This window comes from Sparus aurata, chromosome 8 (assembly GCF_900880675.1).
Source record: "Sparus aurata chromosome 8, fSpaAur1.1, whole genome shotgun sequence".
In the NCBI taxonomy this organism is placed as follows: domain Eukaryota; kingdom Metazoa; phylum Chordata; class Actinopteri; order Spariformes; family Sparidae; genus Sparus; species Sparus aurata.
The window spans coordinates 13,564,397-13,583,959 of NC_044194.1; the positions used below are offsets into that span (position 1 = coordinate 13,564,397).

Sequence of the window (19,563 nt, forward strand, 5' to 3'; positions counted from 1 at the left end):
TTATGACTTATTACCCCTTTTTTTTAATCTCCTAATTTCAGTGTTCAATCCCATAAATGTGACTTTTTTATCTCATCTTTATGGCTTTAAAAAAAAATCTTATTATGATTTATCATGATAACTTTTTGTTTTTTAATCAAGACTATTTTTTATTGTATTTTTTGTTTGGCTTGCGGATTTGAGCTTCCATACCCACCGGAGCGTCGAGCAGAGACGGTGTTCATTTGCAGTGACGGCGGGTAACGTCAGCCAGTCTGCTAACCTCAGTCGGTGGGAAGCTTACGGCATAAATATCGGACTACTTCACAGCTATCTTTTTACTTTTGTTAAAACGCCAGAGATCCACAGACCAGGTAGGTTTTACACACCAGCGTCTGATGCAACGTCCTAGCTAGCCTGTAAGCTAGCTAGTCGATGGTCAACCTGCAGATGCACTGATGGAGATGTGCTCGCTAACAGCGCCTAGCAACCATAACTATACATCTGTGTTAGCAACGCTCGGTGTCTCTGGGATCTTGTTAATTTGCTACTTAGCTAACCTGTCAAATAAAATAACTGATAAGGCTAGCGATAACATAGTATTACCACCAGTCACTAGAAACATTACAATCCCCTTTTAATTGTATATTTGACGCTATGTTAGCAAGCGTTGTTATCATTTATCAGCTCACCTTGACGCCTAACGTTTCTTTAAATAAGCTTAACGTTATATGCTAAATTAGCTAAACAATCTTCTTCTGGCTAATTATAGAAGTCACAGCCATTTTGCGCTCTCTTGAGACATTATTTGCTTTGTTACGTCATTATCATCACTTCGTAAGTATATATTAGTATATATTTAGCTAATTGCACATTAAGAAAGAAAAGTTAGGAGTGCTTATTCAGCTTGTTAGGAGTTGGTTTGAACAATAGTGTCTTATGTAGTTTTTCAGCTGGGTACAGTGAGATGAAGGTCACAGTCTGTCTGGATCAATATGGATGCAGCTATATCTCTTAAAGGGTCGATGCACCTGATTCAGCATAATTCACAGACATGGGAGTGAGTTTGTAAAGGTGCAGTTTGTTTATTAGACAGTTATAGAAGGAAGAAATGCATGTAAACTTCACATGTTAATGCAAATAACTTTGAACTAAAAAATAAACGGCATGGATAAATACAAACAAGAAAAAAATATTCTTGTATTATTTATTAGTTGTTATATGAGTTATTTGTTAATTCATTGGTTTGCATGTTTCTTTGTTGTTTTTTTTTTTTTTGGAAATACATTTATTTAGTTATTTACTGAAAAGAATAGTGTGTCAGGTGGTGTTAGCAGGTGTGATGTATCATCAGCCTCTCTCTCAGCATCGGCGTCCAGGTTCATGATCAGATACAACACAAACGGCTTCAGTTGTACCCATCTAGGTGTGTCATTAGCATGCTGACGCTTGCTTATGCATTATGCTTGCATAATGTGCCTACTCCATAACACATTGCCAAACATGTCACCGACAGAACAATGTCATTGAACCTTGCTCACACCTTTTTTCCATTGTTTTTATACAGAAATGACTTCACAAGTCCGACAGAACTTCCACCAGGACTGCGAGGCCGCCATTAACAGACAGATAAACCTGGAGCTTTATGCATCTTATGTTTATCTCTCCATGGTAAGAAATACTTTTCAGCTCAGCTTTCCATTGCAATGTGCTATGTGTACAGCTCAGGTCTGTTTGTATCTTTAAAGCTTCTCTTCTTCGTTTTTGTTGGCTTGTAGGCGTATTATTTTGACAGGGATGATAAGTCCCTGCCAAATTTTGCAAAGTTCTTTAAGGAACAGTCCAAAGAGGAGCAGGAACATGCGGAGAAGCTGATGAGTCTGCAGAACAAGCGAGGAGGCAGAATTTTTCTGCAGGACATCAGGGTATGTACTGATACTTTTTCAACTTTTGACAAAATTATTGTGATAATAGCATCTTTTTTTGGGGGGGGGGGGTTGCGTTCTAAGATTGTCCGTTGAGATGCAAGCACCCATTTATGATGCAATTATTATTTCTCTGTTGGTTATTTTTAAAAAATGATTATAATATCCATGTTGAATTGTTATTAATTATTTATGTATGTCATAGAAACCTGATAGAGATGAGTGGGGGAGCGGTCTGGAGGCTTTGGAGTGTTCCTTGCAGCTGGAGAAAAGTGTAAACCAATCCCTGCTGGACCTGCAGAAAATGGCGGCTGAGCACAATGACCCTCATGTAAGTTACACAGCATCAGGCTGAGTCATGCTCCAGCTCTGTCACTGCTGCCAAAGACATTCCGCTGTCTGTCTTAATTGGCATTTAATTTTCACCATGATGTATTTTATTTGTTTCGGATCTAAACTGCACAAAGTAACAGCACTTGTCATTAATGAATGAAAGAGAGAGGAGGAAAGGGAGGGAGTGTTAAGTGTTATGACATACAATGAGAACAAGCAACGAAATTTTGTCATATTGAAGCCCAGCTAAAAACACATTACACAGCTGAATGAGCTGCAAATCTGTACTTGTGCTTGTAAAACAGGAGAAATGTGGAGAAAACTATTCCAAACTATATCATGCTGTAAGTGTTGCTGCTGAAAAACAGCCGCTCCACTTCTGAAGCGTTTCCAGTTTACACAACTTCGTGTCGGAGCTGTGACCGAGCCTGAGTGCATCCAGATGCTGTGTACATTCGGTGTTAGAGAACATGCAGTCCCATTTATTTGGAGGATCTGACTGTAATAAGAATAACATCCTATCCATTTTATCCACAGATGTGTGACTTCATAGAAACACATTATCTGGATGAGCAGGTCAAATCTATCAAACAGCTTGCTGACTGGATATCTAACCTGCGCCGCATGGGAGCCCCTCAGAGCGGCATGGCTGAGTACCTCTTTGACAAACACACCATGGCCGAAGAGGGCAGTTAAACTGCGCCGATGACACTGATGATCATCTTGGTCACCACTGCATGCCGTCCTGCTCCCCATCATGTACTGCATGTATCACAGATAATGCTGCTTAATTTATGTTATCAATCAATTGCAGAATTTGCACAAGGCATAGATAGCTTTCTAAACTAATGTTTTGTAGAAGTAAAGCCCAAACAAACCTTTAAATCCTTTAAATTAGGCTTCATACTTCCTGATATAACAGACTGTTCTGTGTTTTTGCTGTTTCCAAAGTAAGGTTGCTAAAACTCTACAATCTAATGTCTAAGTTTGAATTTGAAGTACAAGGAAATTACAAATGCCATGGAAACTTATAATTCTGTTTGTAATATTTTTATATATGAGAATTATTTTATAAATGTATTGTGAAATTATTTCAAGTTTTACTTTTAGCTTTTACTGAGTGTTAAATTGCATTCCATATATTATTTAAAATTTATTATCCGCAGTCGTTTCCTGACATTGCATTTTTTTTCCTTTTTTTCTTTTGAATTTACATTTCAATTCTGATTTCCAAATTTTTTTGTGCAGGATATGGTTCCCGCTAGCGTTGAGTGATTAAGGATATTTAAAGCGATGAGAGTCCTCAAACCTGAACATTTAAGCTGGCCATCATTGTACTAGCCTTCAATTTAAAAATTGTTAAACTTAACTCAAACTTAAATCAATTGAAATTGTGCATAAAATGAAACTTTGAAGAATGAACAAAGGCTATTGAATTAAATTAAGTGGGAAGTGGGAATTTGTTTTAAAATGTAAAAAAAAAAAAAAAAAAATCACTCCTTCAGCATAATCCAAGTTTCAGGAAGCCATGAGAGCCTAACTAATATTTCAAATCTTTATGAACTCATCCTTTAATTTACATTTTCAAAAACATTTAACCACTGTGATTAAAAATGACACACTAAACCCACCATATATTCACTTATCATTCACTTCTAAATGCATCAGCTTTAAGTTGCATCAATCATATATTTATGGGATAACTACATACGGTGTCTGTGTAAGCTGACTGTACAGAAGCTGCTTAAAATCAAATATGTTTGTTATCCGAACACACTGACATGTTTGAGCAGGTGTGACCCAGGAAAATGTTTCTTCAGGGTACAGTTGGCTTCTTCTCTCTGCAGTTGCTTTATATAACATGAATATATTATGAATATTTGTGATTTTAAGTTGAACTGTACAAACCGTTTCCTTGTATAACAAAATAAAATAGTAATCAAATAATTTCAAGTTTCAATTTTTTATTGAAAAAACAAAATGACAAAAGAAACAAAACATGATGCTTAATATTTATTAAAGAGTATACTGATGGGAACAATGCTCAGAAGACTAGTTCTTTTTTAAATATACACATTTTCGAGTCACTGTTACTGAGTTTTAGAGGAAGCCTTTCCTTTGCATGTTGACAGTTAAATCTCATAAGGTGCTTTTTGCGTTACAAGTAGGTTAATTGTTCTATAAGAGCTTATCAGGAAGTAGAGATTAACTCAGTGTTTGCAACAAATACTTTTCAGTTTGTGTGTTCGGCTTCAGATGACTGTAATGCGCGTTGGATGGAGCACAGATCAGGACCTGTTTGTAATGTTTTGAAAGCCACATGTGATACAAAAACAGTCTGTCACACCTTCTTTTCTCAGTCCTGCTCCCTCCCCCCTGTCGCCTTGATCACCCCGCTGTCCACCAAAACGCCCAGCAGGTCCCCTTCAGCCAATGAGATTCCTGAATCATTGGGCGAGTTCTGCTGATTGGTTTCTTGCTGCGATGACGCCGAAGTGGAAACTGTGTTCATGTTATTACTCAGCCCGCCGTTGGTGCCCCCGTTGCTCGCCCTCATGCTGGCGCTGAAGTTCCCATGGTTACTAAAATTACTGTGACCTGCACCATTGCAGAGACTTCCTGTTGTGCCAGCGCTGTTTGTGCTTGTTGCATTAATGCTGTTAGAGCTGCTGTTGGGATTACTGGGATTTGCCGCCGCTGTGCGAGCGGGGGAAGTGAACGAGAACACTCTTTCCCCTCCGCTTCCTGCTGCTCGAGCACTTGGGGGTCCGGGCTGGGTGTCAGCTGAGGGGAGGGTGTCCAGAGTAAGGCGTGGAGGTGGAGGGCGGCGAGACAGCAAGCCGTGTCCAGGTCTGAGTTTAGATATCGGGCAGAGTTCAGGTGGGTCTGGGAAGGAGAAGGTAGGGGCACTGGGGACCCCGCTGTCCTCACTCAGCCAGGGAAAGGCAGAGGACGGCGGTGGGGGGACGTGGTTTGGGGTGTCAGGAGGCAGCAACTGTGAGCCCACCATTGGATGAGCAAGGGAGCTGCAGCTGCGGTCCCACTCACTCTGAGTCCGCCGGGCTGGTCGAGGACGGGGCACCGTCGGGGGCACACAGTGGATAGGTGTTTGTGGGCAGCTGTAGAAACCCGGCCTCTCATACAAGGGCATATTGGAGAAGGCGTAGTCCGGATCTCGCTCTTGGTTCAAAGGCTGGCGGGCTTGACTCGGAGGCGATGGCCCTTCCTGTTGAAGGTACAGAGGGAAGCGGCTTAGTGGAGCTCCAGGGCGTCGACGCAGCAGAGAGACCCGGGAGGAGCGAGGAAAGTTTGGGGACTGGACTCCGAGAAGACGACCCAGCCCTCCAATCAGCGGGGTGGAGTAGTTGGCTTCCTCGTGTTCCTTGATTTGCTCTAGATTGGACTGAAACTCCATCTCCTCCTTAGGAACACTAGATTGGATTAGATAAATGGTTAGGTGATGATTAGCTGGACTGTTTTAGAATTGTCTTCAAGAAAAATATAAACATTACTGAACCTGATATCGAGGGCCGAGCCCATAAAGGAGGGTTTGCGGTGTTCGGCGCTGGCAGCAGTGTAGGGAGGCTGAGGTTCGGACTCATTCCAGTACATATCCCTCTCAACCAGCGGCAGGCTGTCGTACATCTCATCCACAGACAACAAAGACACCTGGGAGACAAAAGAAACCAAAGCAAGGAGATGAAGACAGACTCTTGATCAGAAAAGAGGGGAAACAGTTTAGTTTGAACGCAAACCTGTAAGTTACGATCAACAAGCCAGTTGGTTTCAAAGTCGTCATCGTCTTCACCGAAAGGGTTAATGAGTTGTTCAGCCACCTGAGACCACGAACAGGAAAAACAGAAACATTAAAAGGGCAAAGCATCAGTGTGACGTGATCGCAACATGAATCTGTTGTTCCTCACCTTCAGCCAACCAACATAGAAGAAAAACTGCAACAGGGTGAAAACAGGCAGGTAGAAGTCTATATCGTGACCCGGGTACCCCTGAGCTGGATCCAAGAACTGGCGACCAATCAGACAAGCCAGGAAGAAGCTGTAGACTGCCACCGTCACCACCTAGTTAAAAGACATGAGTCAAATCTAGAAGTGTTTCACGACTACTCTCTTGTAAAGTGTTTAAGCTGCTGATTGGATCTTATTCTTCACGATCAATCACTAATCATGATCAAACTGAGTTAATCATTTTAGGTAAATGATGATTTTTGTAGCACACAAAATCACATTCATATAGACTACTGGTGTCACTGTCATTAGCTGTATTATCTCCTACAATCATTGTACATTCATCACTAAATGCAAACTATACTTCAGTCCCAGCACAGTATATCAACGAAACCTGAGTATAGACAAGAGGCAGGCTGATCCAGTCGTAACCGTACAGCTTCATACACTTTGCCCGTAAACTATTCAACTCCTGAGCAGAGAGAAAAAAGCAAGACAGGCAAAAAAAAAAACATGTTTCAGAGCAGAGGATTTTCACAAAGTGAGGATGTTCAGGCCTGCACACAGACAACACACGAAGACCTACGGTGAGAATGGCTGTGAGCGCCACGTCGTTGTTGATGCGACCCTCAGTGCGAGCCCTCAGAGCCAGGCTGACGAACCACATGCAGGGCACCCAGAACTTGTTGTGAGGAGAGGGCAAGTCCTCCAGGTGCCTCAGCTCCTCCGACGTCATCAGACCTGAGAGGAACAAACACAGCGTGGACGAAACCAGCGCTTCACACACTCTCCTAAAATAGTGGTGTGTCTTGACTGGCTTGGTGGGCGGTTTCATTGCCACATCGTACCTGCCTGCACCAGATGCTCCATGGTGGGAAACCTCTTGTAGACGGCAGTGCTGACAGAGCGGTAGATGAGCACGCCAGAGAGGTTGGCGTATCGCATCAGGGTTCGTCGGGTCAGCCTGGAGGCCTCGTCCGCTCCACGAACGTGACCTCCCACCAATGCTGCCAAGCGGTCCGGCCAGGGGACGTTCTCATACTGGCCCCACCAACGTGACACGACCAAAGTCACATAAAACCCTGACAAAACGATCGAACAAGAGTTGGATGCCAACCTCTTGTGATGGTTTCAAGGATGTGAAATTTTAAAAGTAGAAAATAATCTGTCTCAACTCACCCAACACGAACGACACAGGGATGAGCTCTGCGTAGCGGTCGCAGTATATAGCCAGCTTCTCAAACAGCCTCCTCTGGTCATCACTTAACACAAACCTGGTGAAGAAAACAACTACTGAGTCCATCACGATTAAAACACAGGAAGGGGAGCCAGATTATTCTGCCTTTATCAAAACTTTCCTCTTATTACACGAAATCAATATAGCTTCAAAACAAGAAGCATTTATTGCATATAACAACAGACTAACATGTTCTTTCTATTAAGAGAAACTGAGCAAATGTAACTTTTGTCATGGTGGCATTAATACGCCACTGTAAATGTGAAGGACTCCTAGACAAAATTTATATCCAGTAGAAATCCATTTAAAATCCATTTTACTTTGTCACATGTGTAGGTAAAAACAATGGGCATGATGAAACCATGATGTAAACAGTAGCTCTGAAACTACACAGTTATATTTATATTATACTACTATTTAAATACACTATACTGTTGGCAAAAATGGAAGATAGAGGTCCAGTGTGTATTTAGAGGGATCTATTGGCAGAATTAGAATTATATATTCAGAAATATATTTTTGTATGTCTATTGTGGCCCGAAACAATGGCCTGTGTTTTTGTTACCTCTCCAATTACTCTTTAATATCTACAGAGGTAACTGGTCCTCTCTGGACAAACCAAACACTGGCGCTAGAGAGGGACTGTCACATTCATGGCAGACCCCTTGGTGAGGGGTATTCAGTTGGTTGAAATCTGGAATCTCACTGCTAGAGGGCACTAAATCTTAGACACTGGACCTTTAAATTTACAATTCCTAAACTATAGATCCCACAAAGGCTGCTCAAAGACTTCCACTGGCCCCCAAATTCCAGCTCTAAAACTTCTAACGTTTGTTAAGCGAATAATAACTGTTGAGTGAAGTCAGAAATTGTCCTACCAAAGATCGTCAATACCAACTAAATTTTTGTCTAATAAGTAACACAAGATTCCAATAGAGAAATGCCAAAGAGAAAGTGTCACCATTACGTAGTTTGTACACTCAAGAGCACAAACAAGTTTCTGCAACTATTCAATAACCATTCAAGTAACTAATTAAGTGATTAATTCAAATTTGAATACTCAATTAGCCTTAAAAATCCAGTTACATTCACTCTAACTGCAGACAGAGGACATTAAAAACAACCAGGGGAGTTTAGAGTGTTCGGTCAGAGAAAGTACCTATAAACAATACTGAAGAAGGAGTAGAGAACAGTGAAGATGATGAGCTCTCTGTAGAGCAGTTTATAGATGCTGCCCTTCCATCGCAGAAGCAGGTTAAAGAAGGTCCCGAGACCTGCATCAGCAACCCTGCGAGAGTATGTGACTGTCATTGCTGCTGCTGCTTTCTGGCCAACTTGCTGGCTGACTGTGGAGTGACATGAAGGAAACCAGTGTGATGATGCTCTCCGGAGTTCGTCTGAGCTCAGCGTCAGCGACCAACCTGGATCTCATAAGGACAATTTGGTCACATATCTGAAAATGAAGAAAAACAGAGCAGTGTTAGTTATTTCACACATGTTCTCCCGCTTGTTTGAAATCATACAAACTCACTGTTGGTGAGACAACATTACAACATTAATCATTTACCTGAGCAGGTGTCTGTCAGGCTACAGCATGTGAGGGTCCCAGAGGGTCAATTCTACCGACTCAAACCCAAGGCTGTAAAAGTTGTGCTTTACTTACCACACAACGTGAGGACGTCTGGCCGTCGTACCCACTGTGGCTTGAGATGTGTGGCAGCAGAGTCCCCGGGGAATGTTGTAGAAGGGAGAGAAGGAAAGAAAAAGAGAGCAGGGGGACTCCTACACCTCCGGTCACTTGATGTGTTAATCTGTTTCAGCAACAAAGCTGCATTGTGAGGCCGGGTCCTGTTAATCTGAAGCACCCACACGGCCACAAATAGGTTTGGTCAAAGGCATGAGTGCTGAATCGTTGTGTTCAGATGTTTTGGGACTGTGTGACCAATTTCAGCAGCCAGTCCAACCACTTTCTTTAAGTTTGACACATTTGTCTCTGTCTCTTTCTCTGCAACACAAGGACACACCTTTTGAGCAAACATTCTAATTTCTTGATTTCAATGAGTCTCTGCAGGGAGATTTGATTGTTTTCCATTTGAAGCATCAGTCTGTATTTGATCATGGAAAACTCTCAATCAGGTGAGAGTGTGTGTCACCCCCCTCTGCTGGAAGAAATGTGCACAGCCGGGCTCTTACCAGAAGGTGTTAGTGTTTAACCCTTCCTGTCTAACCAGGAGACCAACAGCAGGGCGAAGTACGGACTGACTTCAACCTGCTGAACTCTCAAATCTTGAGATTATCAAAGCACTGTTTCAGCAGTTTTTACTGAATGTTGGTGCAGCTCTGAACAATCTGGTGAGTCTATTCTGTGTATTTTTTTGATCCAGGATGAGTGTCAGTCTATCTATGTGTGTGATACTGTATCTTATCTCAGGTTGAGGCAATGTTTACACTGGATATCTCAAAGGAAGAAATTCCTTTAGCACAAAAGCCTGCAAAGAAAGAGCCTGACTTCCCTGAGCTCTGTGTGTAAGTTAGAGTTTAAACACCGCAGAGGTCATGGCTCATCCACTGACCACTGGAAGACTTTGACTTTGTTTGCAGTGTGTAACTCTTTCTTTCTCTGCATTTTACAGGAATCGGGATCATTAACATTCAACACACTTTATGTAACTTCAATGGAGCCATCTATTAGCTTCTGAAGAGTCCCTGCATCGCCTGAGAGAGACATGGATGCTTTTGAGGGAATTCACAGTGTCCGGATTTCCTCTTCTCCACCGTCTTCAACAACAGCCAGCCCAGGATATGAAGTCCTTAAAGCAGGGAGGTCTGGAATAGCAGTATACTCCTCTGCTGTGTTTTTCGGCACACCTGACGTCCTGGGATCCAGACACAAGTCCAGCAGGGAAACTGAGGAGAAAGGCTGCGTTGTTGGACAGTAAGTGTCAGGACCAGATGAGTTTGATCTCACCTGTGCGGAATAAACAAGACCGTTTTATTTTGGTTGAAAAAAGGGGTCTCCTAAAGTTTAGTGTTCGATAATTAAACTATTAATTAACCCCTACAATAGCAGTATATAAAATAATTACTTTTTTCATTAAATGCTTAACTCTTTCTATCATATTGGTACCTCCAGTTAATTTTGCACATTGTCAGTGTTTCCCAAAGTCCAAGATGACATGTTTAAATGTCTTATTTTGTCCACGACCCCCAAAAATTAAAGAAAGCACACAATACTTACATTTAGAAAACTGGGATCCTATAATCTAAACTTTTTTCCTTAAGAAATTACACAAATAGATTAATCAATTATCATTGTGGACAACTTATCAATTACTCACAACTTCTACTGACTGAAATGAAAAATGTTGCTGTCACCTGTGACCATAACATTGAGGTAGAAGACAGTTGGACAAGTCAGTATGTAAACTACCTAACAAAGGTCTATATTGAGTCATTGGCTTAACTCAACAATACATGATTTTATCTAAGGCTTGTTTAGCATGGAAATTTTATTCCACGGCTGTCAGACAAAAATAGTAAAAGGGCGGAGGAACTGTGGCTGGAACACGCAACATATTCACAGACAGCCACACGATCAGCATGTTTTCAATCTGCGGGCCGACTGCAGGGTCAGATCAGGACTTGTTTTGGTTTTAATTTTTTCCTTCATTATAAAGTACAGTAGAGAGCCAACAGGAAATGAGAGACGAGAGAGGAGTCTTTGTCAAAGCAGACCACTGATGTGCTTGATCGTGATTATATTAAGGTGTCTAAAGTGAATTTGTTTAGAGTCAGGGTGAATTACTGTAGTATCAGAGCTGCACTGATGCTCTTTGTGTGGTTAGTTCAGTCTGAATGATATTGATGATGACATGATTTTAATAAAAGAAAAACAAACAAAAAATGTCCCCTTAATGTTGTTTTTCAAAGACCTGTGGCCAAGTAGTGGAATATAACTAAGTACATGTAGAGTACTACTGCACTTATTGAAAAGTAATATTAAGTCTTTTGAGGCTCCACAGGAATCTGCATGTAATCTGATAAATTAACTTCCGTGATGTCACTCAGTGGCAAAAGTGCATTGTGGGTAATCTAGTCTCTAGAATAAAAAAAAGGTGTGGAAATAAAGAAGGCGGTGTCTGTGGTTGTTTTGATCATTTGTTTTCAAACTGTCCATAGCGAGTGCCATGCAGGAGCAGTGGACTGCTTTGCCTACATTACCCACAATGCAACTTTAAGCCACTGAGTGACATCACTGGAGCAATTTATCAGGTTACATGCAGCTTCCTCTGGAACCAAAAAAAGGCTTTATACTACTATTTTTAAAATCTATTTAATTAATTAATAGATTTTATTTTTTGATGATATGCAGTATATGCTCCCCAATAACTGTAAACACGCTTTAATGTGTAAAATTGGTGACCCTTTAAAGGTCCACTATGTAGTTTTGGGGAAAAAAATTTAATCAGAAGAGAAAAATCTTCATCAAATAATCAAACTCCCCTTATCTTCATGACTGAAATAAACTGAATAAACAAACCGACCTTAACAGAGAACACAATTTCATACTATCTTACTTTGTTTATATTTGGCGGACCCTGCCAGCTTTCCAGCTTGTACCAGTGCGGACCTTAATTTACTCAGATTGAGCAAATTGCTTATTCAGTTATGGAAAAGATAAATATATCTGAGCTTGTATTATTGCCTCATTAATATTGTAAATATTAAACTGATGTTGTTGCATATCATATGTATTCTACTGTATTTATATAATCCATCGGCCATTTTGCATAATAAGTACTTTTAGTCTTGGTACTGGACTTCGATGCTAATTCTTCTGGGACTTGTACTTGTACTTTGACCTGAATAACAGATGTGATAAGTACGGAAGTAGTGCAGTAATCGGATACATGGATGCTGGCTGGATGTGTGTGTGTGTGCTGGCTCCGGACCGGACGACAGGCTGTTTTCAGGGCGTTGGGAGTGGATGCGCTGTCATGTGACCCGAGAGAAAGAGGCAGAAACAGAGCTGGGACACTCGTTTTTCTTGTTTAGAAAAAAGGGAATGCATGGGATAAGAAGAAAAGCAGTCAAGGACATGTGAACTTCATCGTTTTCAGTCACTATTAGTGGAAGAGGCTGCTGCTGCTGCTGCTGTTGTTGTTGATGTGTCGGTTGTCTACGTCAGCGTCCGCATTCCAGCGCTGACTGTGATTTAAACGGTTGAGATTAGTTTGGCTGAAACTAGCTAACGTTAGCTCACTCTGTATACTATTTATTAACTTAACAACAACAAAAACAACACCTGAAGGACACTGGAGGGGAGAAGCTGACAGATACCCAGACAGGGCGGGAGGTTTATCTGCGGTCCTGGACACTGACAGGGGTAAGGGCGGACACCGGGGGGAAACCTCTTCGTATCAAAAAGTTGTAACGTTAGCTAATTGTTAGCTTATGGTTATCAGCTAGTTAGCTCAAAGTCTTGGTTCGTGTGTGTAGGCAAACTGATTTGAGCACGATCTGTACAACTTGGTGGAAAAAACAACACAGCGTTTAATTACAACTAAACGTGAGATTGCTAATGTAGTAGCAGAGGGTTTAAAGCTGTGGTCCGCGGACCCCCAGGGGTCTGTAGCTCAGCTGATCGCTCACATTATAACTTTAATTAGGTGTGACTCTGTGGTGTAGTTAATGTGTAGACCACAGAGCTGGGGTATCTGTGTTTCTTGTGTCAGACTGCAGATAAAATTCAAATAAAAATGCAGTAATTTGGCTTTGTAATAGTTGATCAGTACTGAATAATCAGAATGTGTTTGCAAGAGTTATCAAATAAATGGAGTGAAAGTATTAAGAAGCAGAAAATGGAAATACTGATGCAAAGTACCTCCAAATTTTACTTAGGTATAGCAGTTTAGTTTAGCAGTTTAGTTTGATTAGCAACCAAAACAATGTGTGGTGTCACCAGTCATCATCATTAAATCAACCGTATATCCTAAACTGTCTGTATAACAACCCAGTCTAAGTAGTGGATATAAAATCTTTCTGTCACGTTAGTGTCAATACTGATTGTATCTCTGCTTTTGCAAAGGTTGGTAGATCTTGATCCAGAGCTGGAGTCCAGAGTGGAGGGGGGAGGCCAGGCTGGGCCCACCTCAGGCCGAGACCATGGCAACCTCTCCCGGCTCCGTAGCTCCTCGCTGGAGGTCAGAGAAAGAGAAATCAGAGAAAAGGGGTCGGAGATCCTCAGGGAACAGCTGGACGCTGCCAAGAAGGTGTCGCAACCTACTTTCTGCTGACACACACAAAACCTGAAAAAAAAGTTGACAATGCAAATGTCCTTCCTCGTAAATGTGGTTGTGATCGTTTCTCTTGCACATCTCAGGAACTGAAACTGAAGGACAAGGAGTGTGAGCGTCTGTCGCAGGTCAGGAATCAGCTGGAGCAGGAGCTGGAGGAGCTGACTGCCAGTCTGTTTGAGGTTAGCAGTAATCACTGCTCTCTGCTGAGTGCACTGTAATTATGATACGTGGGTTTGACCCTGGTGACGAGGGAAGTGTCATGATGCTGCGACTAATTACAAGTCATCAGAATGACAATTTGCTTTGCAGTGAAAACATTAAGTGTAGGTTTAACACTAATGTTTCATCCTTTTCTCTGATTGGAAACAATGGATATTTTGTGATGAAGTTTTGCTTGACAGAAAATTCCCAAATACTTTAAATCTGCACATATCAGAGTTATATTTTATGACCAGTGGATCAAATGATTATACAGCATGTGAAAGCGTTCGCTCATGCTGACAAGCTGCTGGACTCTTCAGTTCCCTTCAGCTTTACGAAGCATTAAACCTCTTGTGGCTCATTGTTTGGTTTTTTTGGCCCCAGAGCTGCAATAATAATTTATACTATGAAGGAATCTATACAAAACAGACGTGAAAAATCCTTTCAGAGGCAGCACACGCCATAATTCTCCAAGTAACATTGCATTAGCTTCATGGAAATACGCTGAGTAGTTTTTGTGTTATTCTGCTGACAAACCAACCGACAAACACATGGACACAAGTGATCTAAAGCAAGATGTTGAAACCATTTTACTTTTTACAACTTTATTTATAGAGACTGTTGAGTGTTTTAACCTTGTGTTGATGTTTCAATCTTCTTCTCGACAGGAAGCTCACAAGATGGTGCATGAAGCTAACGTCAAACAAGCAGGAGCAGAAAAACAACTGAAGGAGGCTCAGGGAAAGGTGTGTGATGTTGTTTCTCTAAAGTTCTGTTCTCCAGTAGGTAATAGTTCATGACCCTTTGTCCCATTAAAATTCCTTCACAGCACCTAAACTATTTTTGAATTGCACTCTGAGGCTGCTCTACTAAGTTAGTCTTGAAGTCAACAACAAAAGCACATCACCCTCTTAACTTTTTGTTACTCCTCTTCTTCCGGGTCTAACTCCCAGATTGACGTTCTGCAAGCAGAAGTGACGGCGCTCAAGACTCTGGTGTTGACGTCGACACCTTCTTCACCGAACCGCCAGTTGCATCCACAGCTGCAGTCTTCAGGCACCAGGGGAGCGTACAAACATGTCGGGGGCCACATCCGCAACAAGAGCGCGAGCGGTGCCTTTCCATCCTCGATTGGAAAACCAGAACCGTCCTCTGTTTCCATTCAGCCTGCGGCCAAAGAGGACCGAGAGGTAACCTGAATGGTGTTTGCACATGTGCCTCTCTTCTCCTTCAAGTATGTTCCTGCAACTTGGACTCTGTTTCTGCCCCTCATTCCTGTTTCCAGTCACTCGTATCTTTGCTTTTCTTTTCTCACTACACTAACCTCTCCCTGTCTTGATCTTCCTCTCTGTCTCTGGTATCTCTTCCTCTCTCAGCCTGCCGTTCCTGCTCTCCTCTCTCTGATACTCTGCCTGGTCCCTGGCCAGTCTGTCAGTGTGAACTTTGACCATTACTGGCAGGAGCGGGGGGAGGGGCTAGACATTGACGGCAGACAGGTAACTGCATCCCCATGACCGGCCTTAAGCTGCTGGCAGATGGATCTGTTTTCTGTAGTTTTGGCCTTGTACGGGACAATGAGTCGGTTTTTCCTGCCCCCAGAGCACAAAGTGATAATAATACACTGTCTCTCTTGGGAGAAAGTATTGTCAGTCGTTTATTGTTCGTAAAACTCAGTGAGTAACATAAACGTGGTGCCTCTGTTTTCAGTGTTGCTGTGACATGGACATGGACTTGATATGTCCAGTCCAATCTTTTTTACAACAGCTTGCTAGTTAATACTTTATTTTAATGTTTGATCCTGTCAAGTGTTTATTAGTGAAGTACAATATTTCATGTGTTTATGACTTACAAAGCAGTGTGTTATCGCTTCTGTAGCGAGAGAGTAGCAACATTAGCACAGCTCTTTAAACAGCTACAAGTACGCAGCAGAAGCCGAATCTCCACTTTGGAGATTCATGGAGGCACATGTAGAAAAGTGAACGCACAGCCTCTTTGTTCCACTTTCACAATTTATATTATCTAACCATGATTTTTTTGCCATGGTTGCTGTGTGGTTCTACAATGTTGGTCCATTGAACACTTTGTAGACTGACTGAAATATTTCACTATTTAGCTTTTGTTGCATGAACGCTATCAAATGGTTTTAGACAACACAGTTCAGGGTGGATCCTAATCATTTTGTTGACATTTTCTCTAGCGCCACCTGCAGATAAAAGTTTTCACTTGACCTGTGAAATATTTTCACATTAGTTGCATGTGGTTGTCCCATTATGTGTGACGGACTGTTTTCTTCTTGCAGATGGACTCAGTTCTGTATGCAGAGTTTTTAATGTGGAAGGAGAATCCAAGTCTTGAGCGTTCCTCCGCCTTCCTGAGCCGCATCTACAGAGAAGACATCGGACCCTGCCTCTCCTTCAATAGATCTGAGGCCAGAATCTCACTGCTTCTTCACATAAACACTGCATGTTATATTTCACTGTGTGAAGTTATATTAACATGATTATTTTCTCCACAGCTGTCACAGCTGGTGCAGAGCGCAGTCGAAAACAACTCTTTGACTATCGAGCCTGTGGCCATGTCAGCGTTACCGATGGTCAAAGCCTCAGCTATAGAGTGTGGCGGGCCTAAGTGAGTCATCACATTTACAGATCAACGATCACCTTTCCGCTCTTTCACCATTCACTGCTAAACAATGGCATAGTTATCACTGAAAATCCACTCTTACTTATATTTGGTTTCTTTCTGCTGTAAGTAGTCATAGCCGGAAGTTTTTCAGTCTTACCTCAGAGGGGTTCAATCAACGGGCACATTTCTAATCACTGTCTGATCTAAAAAATCTTTTTCTTCCAGTGGCTTTAGAGCAGCAATAGAGACGTAAGTCCTCTCGGGAACCAAGCACCTGTCAACTTTTCACTAACAGAAACGACTGATCTGCCTGTGTCTGGTGTGTGTTAATGGAACTGTGAAACTTTCCCTCTTCCAGTGACTAACTTTCTCTGAGTGTGCACTTCTCCTTTGTGTGGGCTCACTTATTCAGTCATCGTTCAAACCCAGCTTTCATTGGATGTGACTCATGTTCACTGTTTCGTGTGTTAAATCACTGTGTATCCACGTCTTGCAGCTGTTTTCTGACAGCTGATCCTTCTCTATTTGTAGAAAATGTGCGTTAAGCGGCATGTCGCGCCTTTGCCGACATCGCATTAAACTTGGCGACAAAGGGAGCTATTATTACATCTCTCCTTCCAGCCGAGCACGGGTAACTATTGCTTTATCTCTGTAACCTTCATTTGATACACTGCTGTTACTACTGTTAACTTTTGCTACATGTGACCTTGTTTTTCTAGATTACGGCTGTTTGCAATTTCTTTACCTACATCCGCTACATCCAGCAGGGCCTGGTGAGACATGATGGTAAGTTAACATTAAATTTTTTTCTCATCATTTTTGTTCAGCCTCCTTTGATTTTCCAACGAGGGTTTCATTCAGGCAGCTGACATGTTGTACCTTTTGTTGTCTCTCTGTCCAGCGGAGCAGATGTTCTGGGAGGTGATGCGTCTCCGCAGAGAGATGACTGTGGCCAAGTTAGGTTTCTACCTCACTGACCAATGCTAGAGGACCTGACGGTCCACTGAAACACACAGCGGGACAGAAAGATCCCAGGACTGGGATTATTCAAGTTCCTGGTCAGGGTTAAACTGTGGTAACAAACAGGTCATAGATCAGTTTTAGTAGCAGAGGTTGTGCAGCATTTTAGGGCTGCAGCAGAAGTCAGTCAACAAGGGAAGAAGAAACTGTTCACTTTTATGCAATAAGACAAAGAATTAAACCAGCACAGATAGATAGAAGTAGAAATAACATGCTTTACTGCAGATGAGGAGAGTTGTTTCTGTTTCTGAACCTCCCCGGTGGAGACTCATGTTAATACAATAGATTCTATGTGTCATATTTCAGGCATTGGTCTGATGAAAAGAGAAGCACAAAGCGAGATGAAAGCAGTCTAGAGAGTTAAGTTGTCTCTTACCTCAAGTATTACATATGTAATGTCTTAGTTCCACCAGCTTTTCACCAATTATTTGGTTTGTTTTCTTTATTTTTACATAAATATGATGCTCATTAGCATCTCATTGTTAAATTCAGTAATCAGCTCAAACACCAGACGAGACTTTTTGTCTCAGCAGTTGATGCACTCCTGCACTTCCTGTTCTCGTTGCCTTGTATAAAAAACACAAAAGTAACAGCTGCAGCCTTTTGAAAGGACCAGCATAATGCTAGCCAGGCCTTACTTAAAGCTACAAATGGGGCTTTTCCAAACAGAAGTGCTGGTTCAACTTAACTTGGCACGTCTGTTTGGATTTGCATTGACTTCAATGGGGCTATTAAGTCTTCATCTAATGGGCGCGCTTGTCTTAATTAGTGGTCAGGAGCGGCTTTAATAGTGCATCCATGTGATGTTGGAATTATCAGAATAACGCCTCCTCCATTCGGAGCAAAAACTCGGAAAGTCTGAGAAAATTTGGTACGAGTTGCCGAGTTGACTTCATTTGATGCTGAAACATGGCAGACGAAAGTAAACATTGGGTTGATAGTAACATGTTAGTAATACATATTTCATGACTTCCATGACCCGTCTTCCTTGTCACTCAAATACAGGAAATACCTGTCAGTGTGTTGTTTAAAAGTTCTGAGTGATAAAATGGAAAATCGTCCATTAATGCAGCGTAATTCTTCCCCGCAGTACTATTGAATAAAAGAGCCACTGACAACAAACACATTTCATTTCCTATGCATTTTTTCACATTAAAAGTCTTATGATATTAAGTAATTTAAAAGCTTTTATTATGAAGCAGGAACGTCAGGAAATGTTGGGTTTTGACCAGCAGTAACTTAACTTGACTTTATTAAACAGTAAAATACAAAACAAAATTTAATTTTAATCCACAGAGATTCAGTAAGAAGCTACACAGTTACTGGGAGCTGAACACTCAGAGACTCGACGCGGCCAAAAGTGCCAGAGGAAAAGCCCTAAGGATGTAACTTTCTGGAGAAAGATGGCTAATTGAAGCGTCCCATCTTCAAATCATCAAATACAGAAACTTTGAACACTGATCCGTGTTTGGTGATCAGGGGAAGAGACTCAATGATCAACTGTCTTTCTTAAGAAGGTTATACATTGTTGCTTTATTGACCAGATACATTAATCATGAATTAGTGTTGACACAACCAAACTCAACATAGTGACAGATTCACAATATAGTTAGAGAATAAAAAAGCTTTAATACAGGTGATCGCAATATGCACAACTGTAGTTTTGCACGTCTGCAATGAACAGTCTGTACGTACAGTAAAAGCCATAAATGACTTTGCATGAATGCAGTACATAGCCATATTATGCAATGTATATTGATTGTACCTCATAGTGTAGATTTATTATTAATAATGGCCATTTTTTACAGAAAGTGTCTGTTGAAGGTAAAAATGAAGAATATTGTGTCAGAAAGTGCAATAACTGCTTCTTAGCCTTCTTTAGGGCTTCGAGGTTTCTAACCTCAGTGTACTGATAATCAACTGTGTCTTCCAGTGTAAACACGCCATTAAAGACCAGCATTGTAGCCTGATTACATCTCCTT

General features: G+C 41.6%; 3 protein-coding genes across 8 annotated transcripts; 2 read left to right on the plus strand and 1 right to left on the minus strand.

Annotated features, from left to right (window-relative positions):
- The first annotated feature begins 175 nt into the window (after nt 1-175).
- fth1b (ferritin, heavy polypeptide 1b) lies at nt 176-4,184 on the plus strand. The gene is made up of 5 exons (XM_030425569.1): nt 176-353; nt 1,547-1,650; nt 1,758-1,904; nt 2,110-2,235; nt 2,775-4,184. The coding sequence occupies exons 2-5, from the start codon at nt 1,549-1,551 to the stop codon at nt 2,931-2,933; spliced, it is 534 nt and encodes a 177-aa protein (XP_030281429.1). The 5' UTR covers nt 176-353; nt 1,547-1,548; the 3' UTR covers nt 2,934-4,184.
- On the minus strand, nt 4,185-9,336 carry best1 (bestrophin 1). Of its 3 annotated transcripts, XM_030425526.1 has the most exons (10): nt 9,100-9,334; nt 8,596-8,889; nt 7,379-7,473; nt 7,048-7,281; nt 6,786-6,940; nt 6,594-6,671; nt 6,161-6,313; nt 5,993-6,073; nt 5,755-5,906; nt 4,185-5,668 (listed from the first exon to the last, which is right to left on the minus strand). In XM_030425526.1, the coding sequence occupies exons 2-10, from the start codon at nt 8,745-8,747 to the stop codon at nt 4,594-4,596; spliced, it is 2,175 nt and encodes a 724-aa protein (XP_030281386.1). In that variant the 5' UTR covers nt 8,748-8,889; nt 9,100-9,334; the 3' UTR covers nt 4,185-4,593. The 3 variants fall into 3 exon arrangements, with proteins under 3 accessions (XP_030281386.1, XP_030281384.1, XP_030281385.1); XM_030425524.1 differs by having other exon boundaries at nt 6,594-6,940; nt 9,100-9,336; XM_030425525.1 differs by lacking the exon at nt 9,100-9,334 and adding an exon at nt 9,004-9,071 and having other exon boundaries at nt 6,594-6,940.
- Nucleotides 9,337-9,648: 312 nt separating this feature from the next.
- Nucleotides 9,649-19,551, plus strand: rab3il1 (RAB3A interacting protein (rabin3)-like 1). Of its 4 annotated transcripts, XM_030425547.1 has the most exons (13): nt 9,649-9,788; nt 10,070-10,371; nt 13,525-13,708; nt 13,819-13,914; nt 14,605-14,682; nt 14,890-15,126; nt 15,313-15,432; nt 16,236-16,364; nt 16,452-16,564; nt 16,787-16,810; nt 17,093-17,192; nt 17,281-17,347; nt 17,463-19,551. In XM_030425547.1, the coding sequence occupies exons 2-13, from the start codon at nt 10,163-10,165 to the stop codon at nt 17,546-17,548; spliced, it is 1,443 nt and encodes a 480-aa protein (XP_030281407.1). In that variant the 5' UTR covers nt 9,649-9,788; nt 10,070-10,162; the 3' UTR covers nt 17,549-19,551. The 4 variants fall into 4 exon arrangements, with proteins under 4 accessions (XP_030281407.1, XP_030281408.1, XP_030281409.1 ...); XM_030425548.1 differs by lacking the exon at nt 16,787-16,810; XM_030425549.1 differs by lacking the exon at nt 15,313-15,432 and having other exon boundaries at nt 9,650-9,788.
- The last annotated feature ends 12 nt before the right edge of the window (nt 19,552-19,563 follow it).

Bases quoted from the DNA above. Each gene is read 5' to 3' on its own strand.
- best1 (XM_030425524.1), bottom strand. From the start codon at position 8,747: ATGACAGTCACATACTCTCGCAGGGTTGCTGATGCAGGTCTCGGGACC. The intron at 5,907-5,992 runs GTTTGCGTTCAA...TTTGTCTCCCAG, and splicing joins TTGTTGATCGTAACTTACAG to GTGTCTTTGTTGTCTGTGGA. The intron at 5,669-5,754 runs GTTCAGTAATGT...AATCCAATCTAG, and splicing joins GGCTCGGCCCTCGATATCAG to TGTTCCTAAGGAGGAGATGG.
- fth1b (XM_030425569.1), top strand. From the start codon at position 1,549: ATGACTTCACAAGTCCGACAGAACTTCCACCAGGACTGCGAGGCCGCC. The intron at 1,651-1,757 runs GTAAGAAATACT...GTTGGCTTGTAG, and splicing joins CTTATGTTTATCTCTCCATG to GCGTATTATTTTGACAGGGA. The intron at 1,905-2,109 runs GTATGTACTGAT...TGTATGTCATAG, and splicing joins TTTTTCTGCAGGACATCAGG to AAACCTGATAGAGATGAGTG.
- rab3il1 (XM_030425547.1), top strand. From the start codon at position 10,163: ATGGATGCTTTTGAGGGAATTCACAGTGTCCGGATTTCCTCTTCTCCA. The intron at 10,372-13,524 runs GTAAGTGTCAGG...GCTTTTGCAAAG, and splicing joins AAAGGCTGCGTTGTTGGACA to GTTGGTAGATCTTGATCCAG. The intron at 15,433-16,235 runs GTAACTGCATCC...TTCTTCTTGCAG, and splicing joins TAGACATTGACGGCAGACAG to ATGGACTCAGTTCTGTATGC.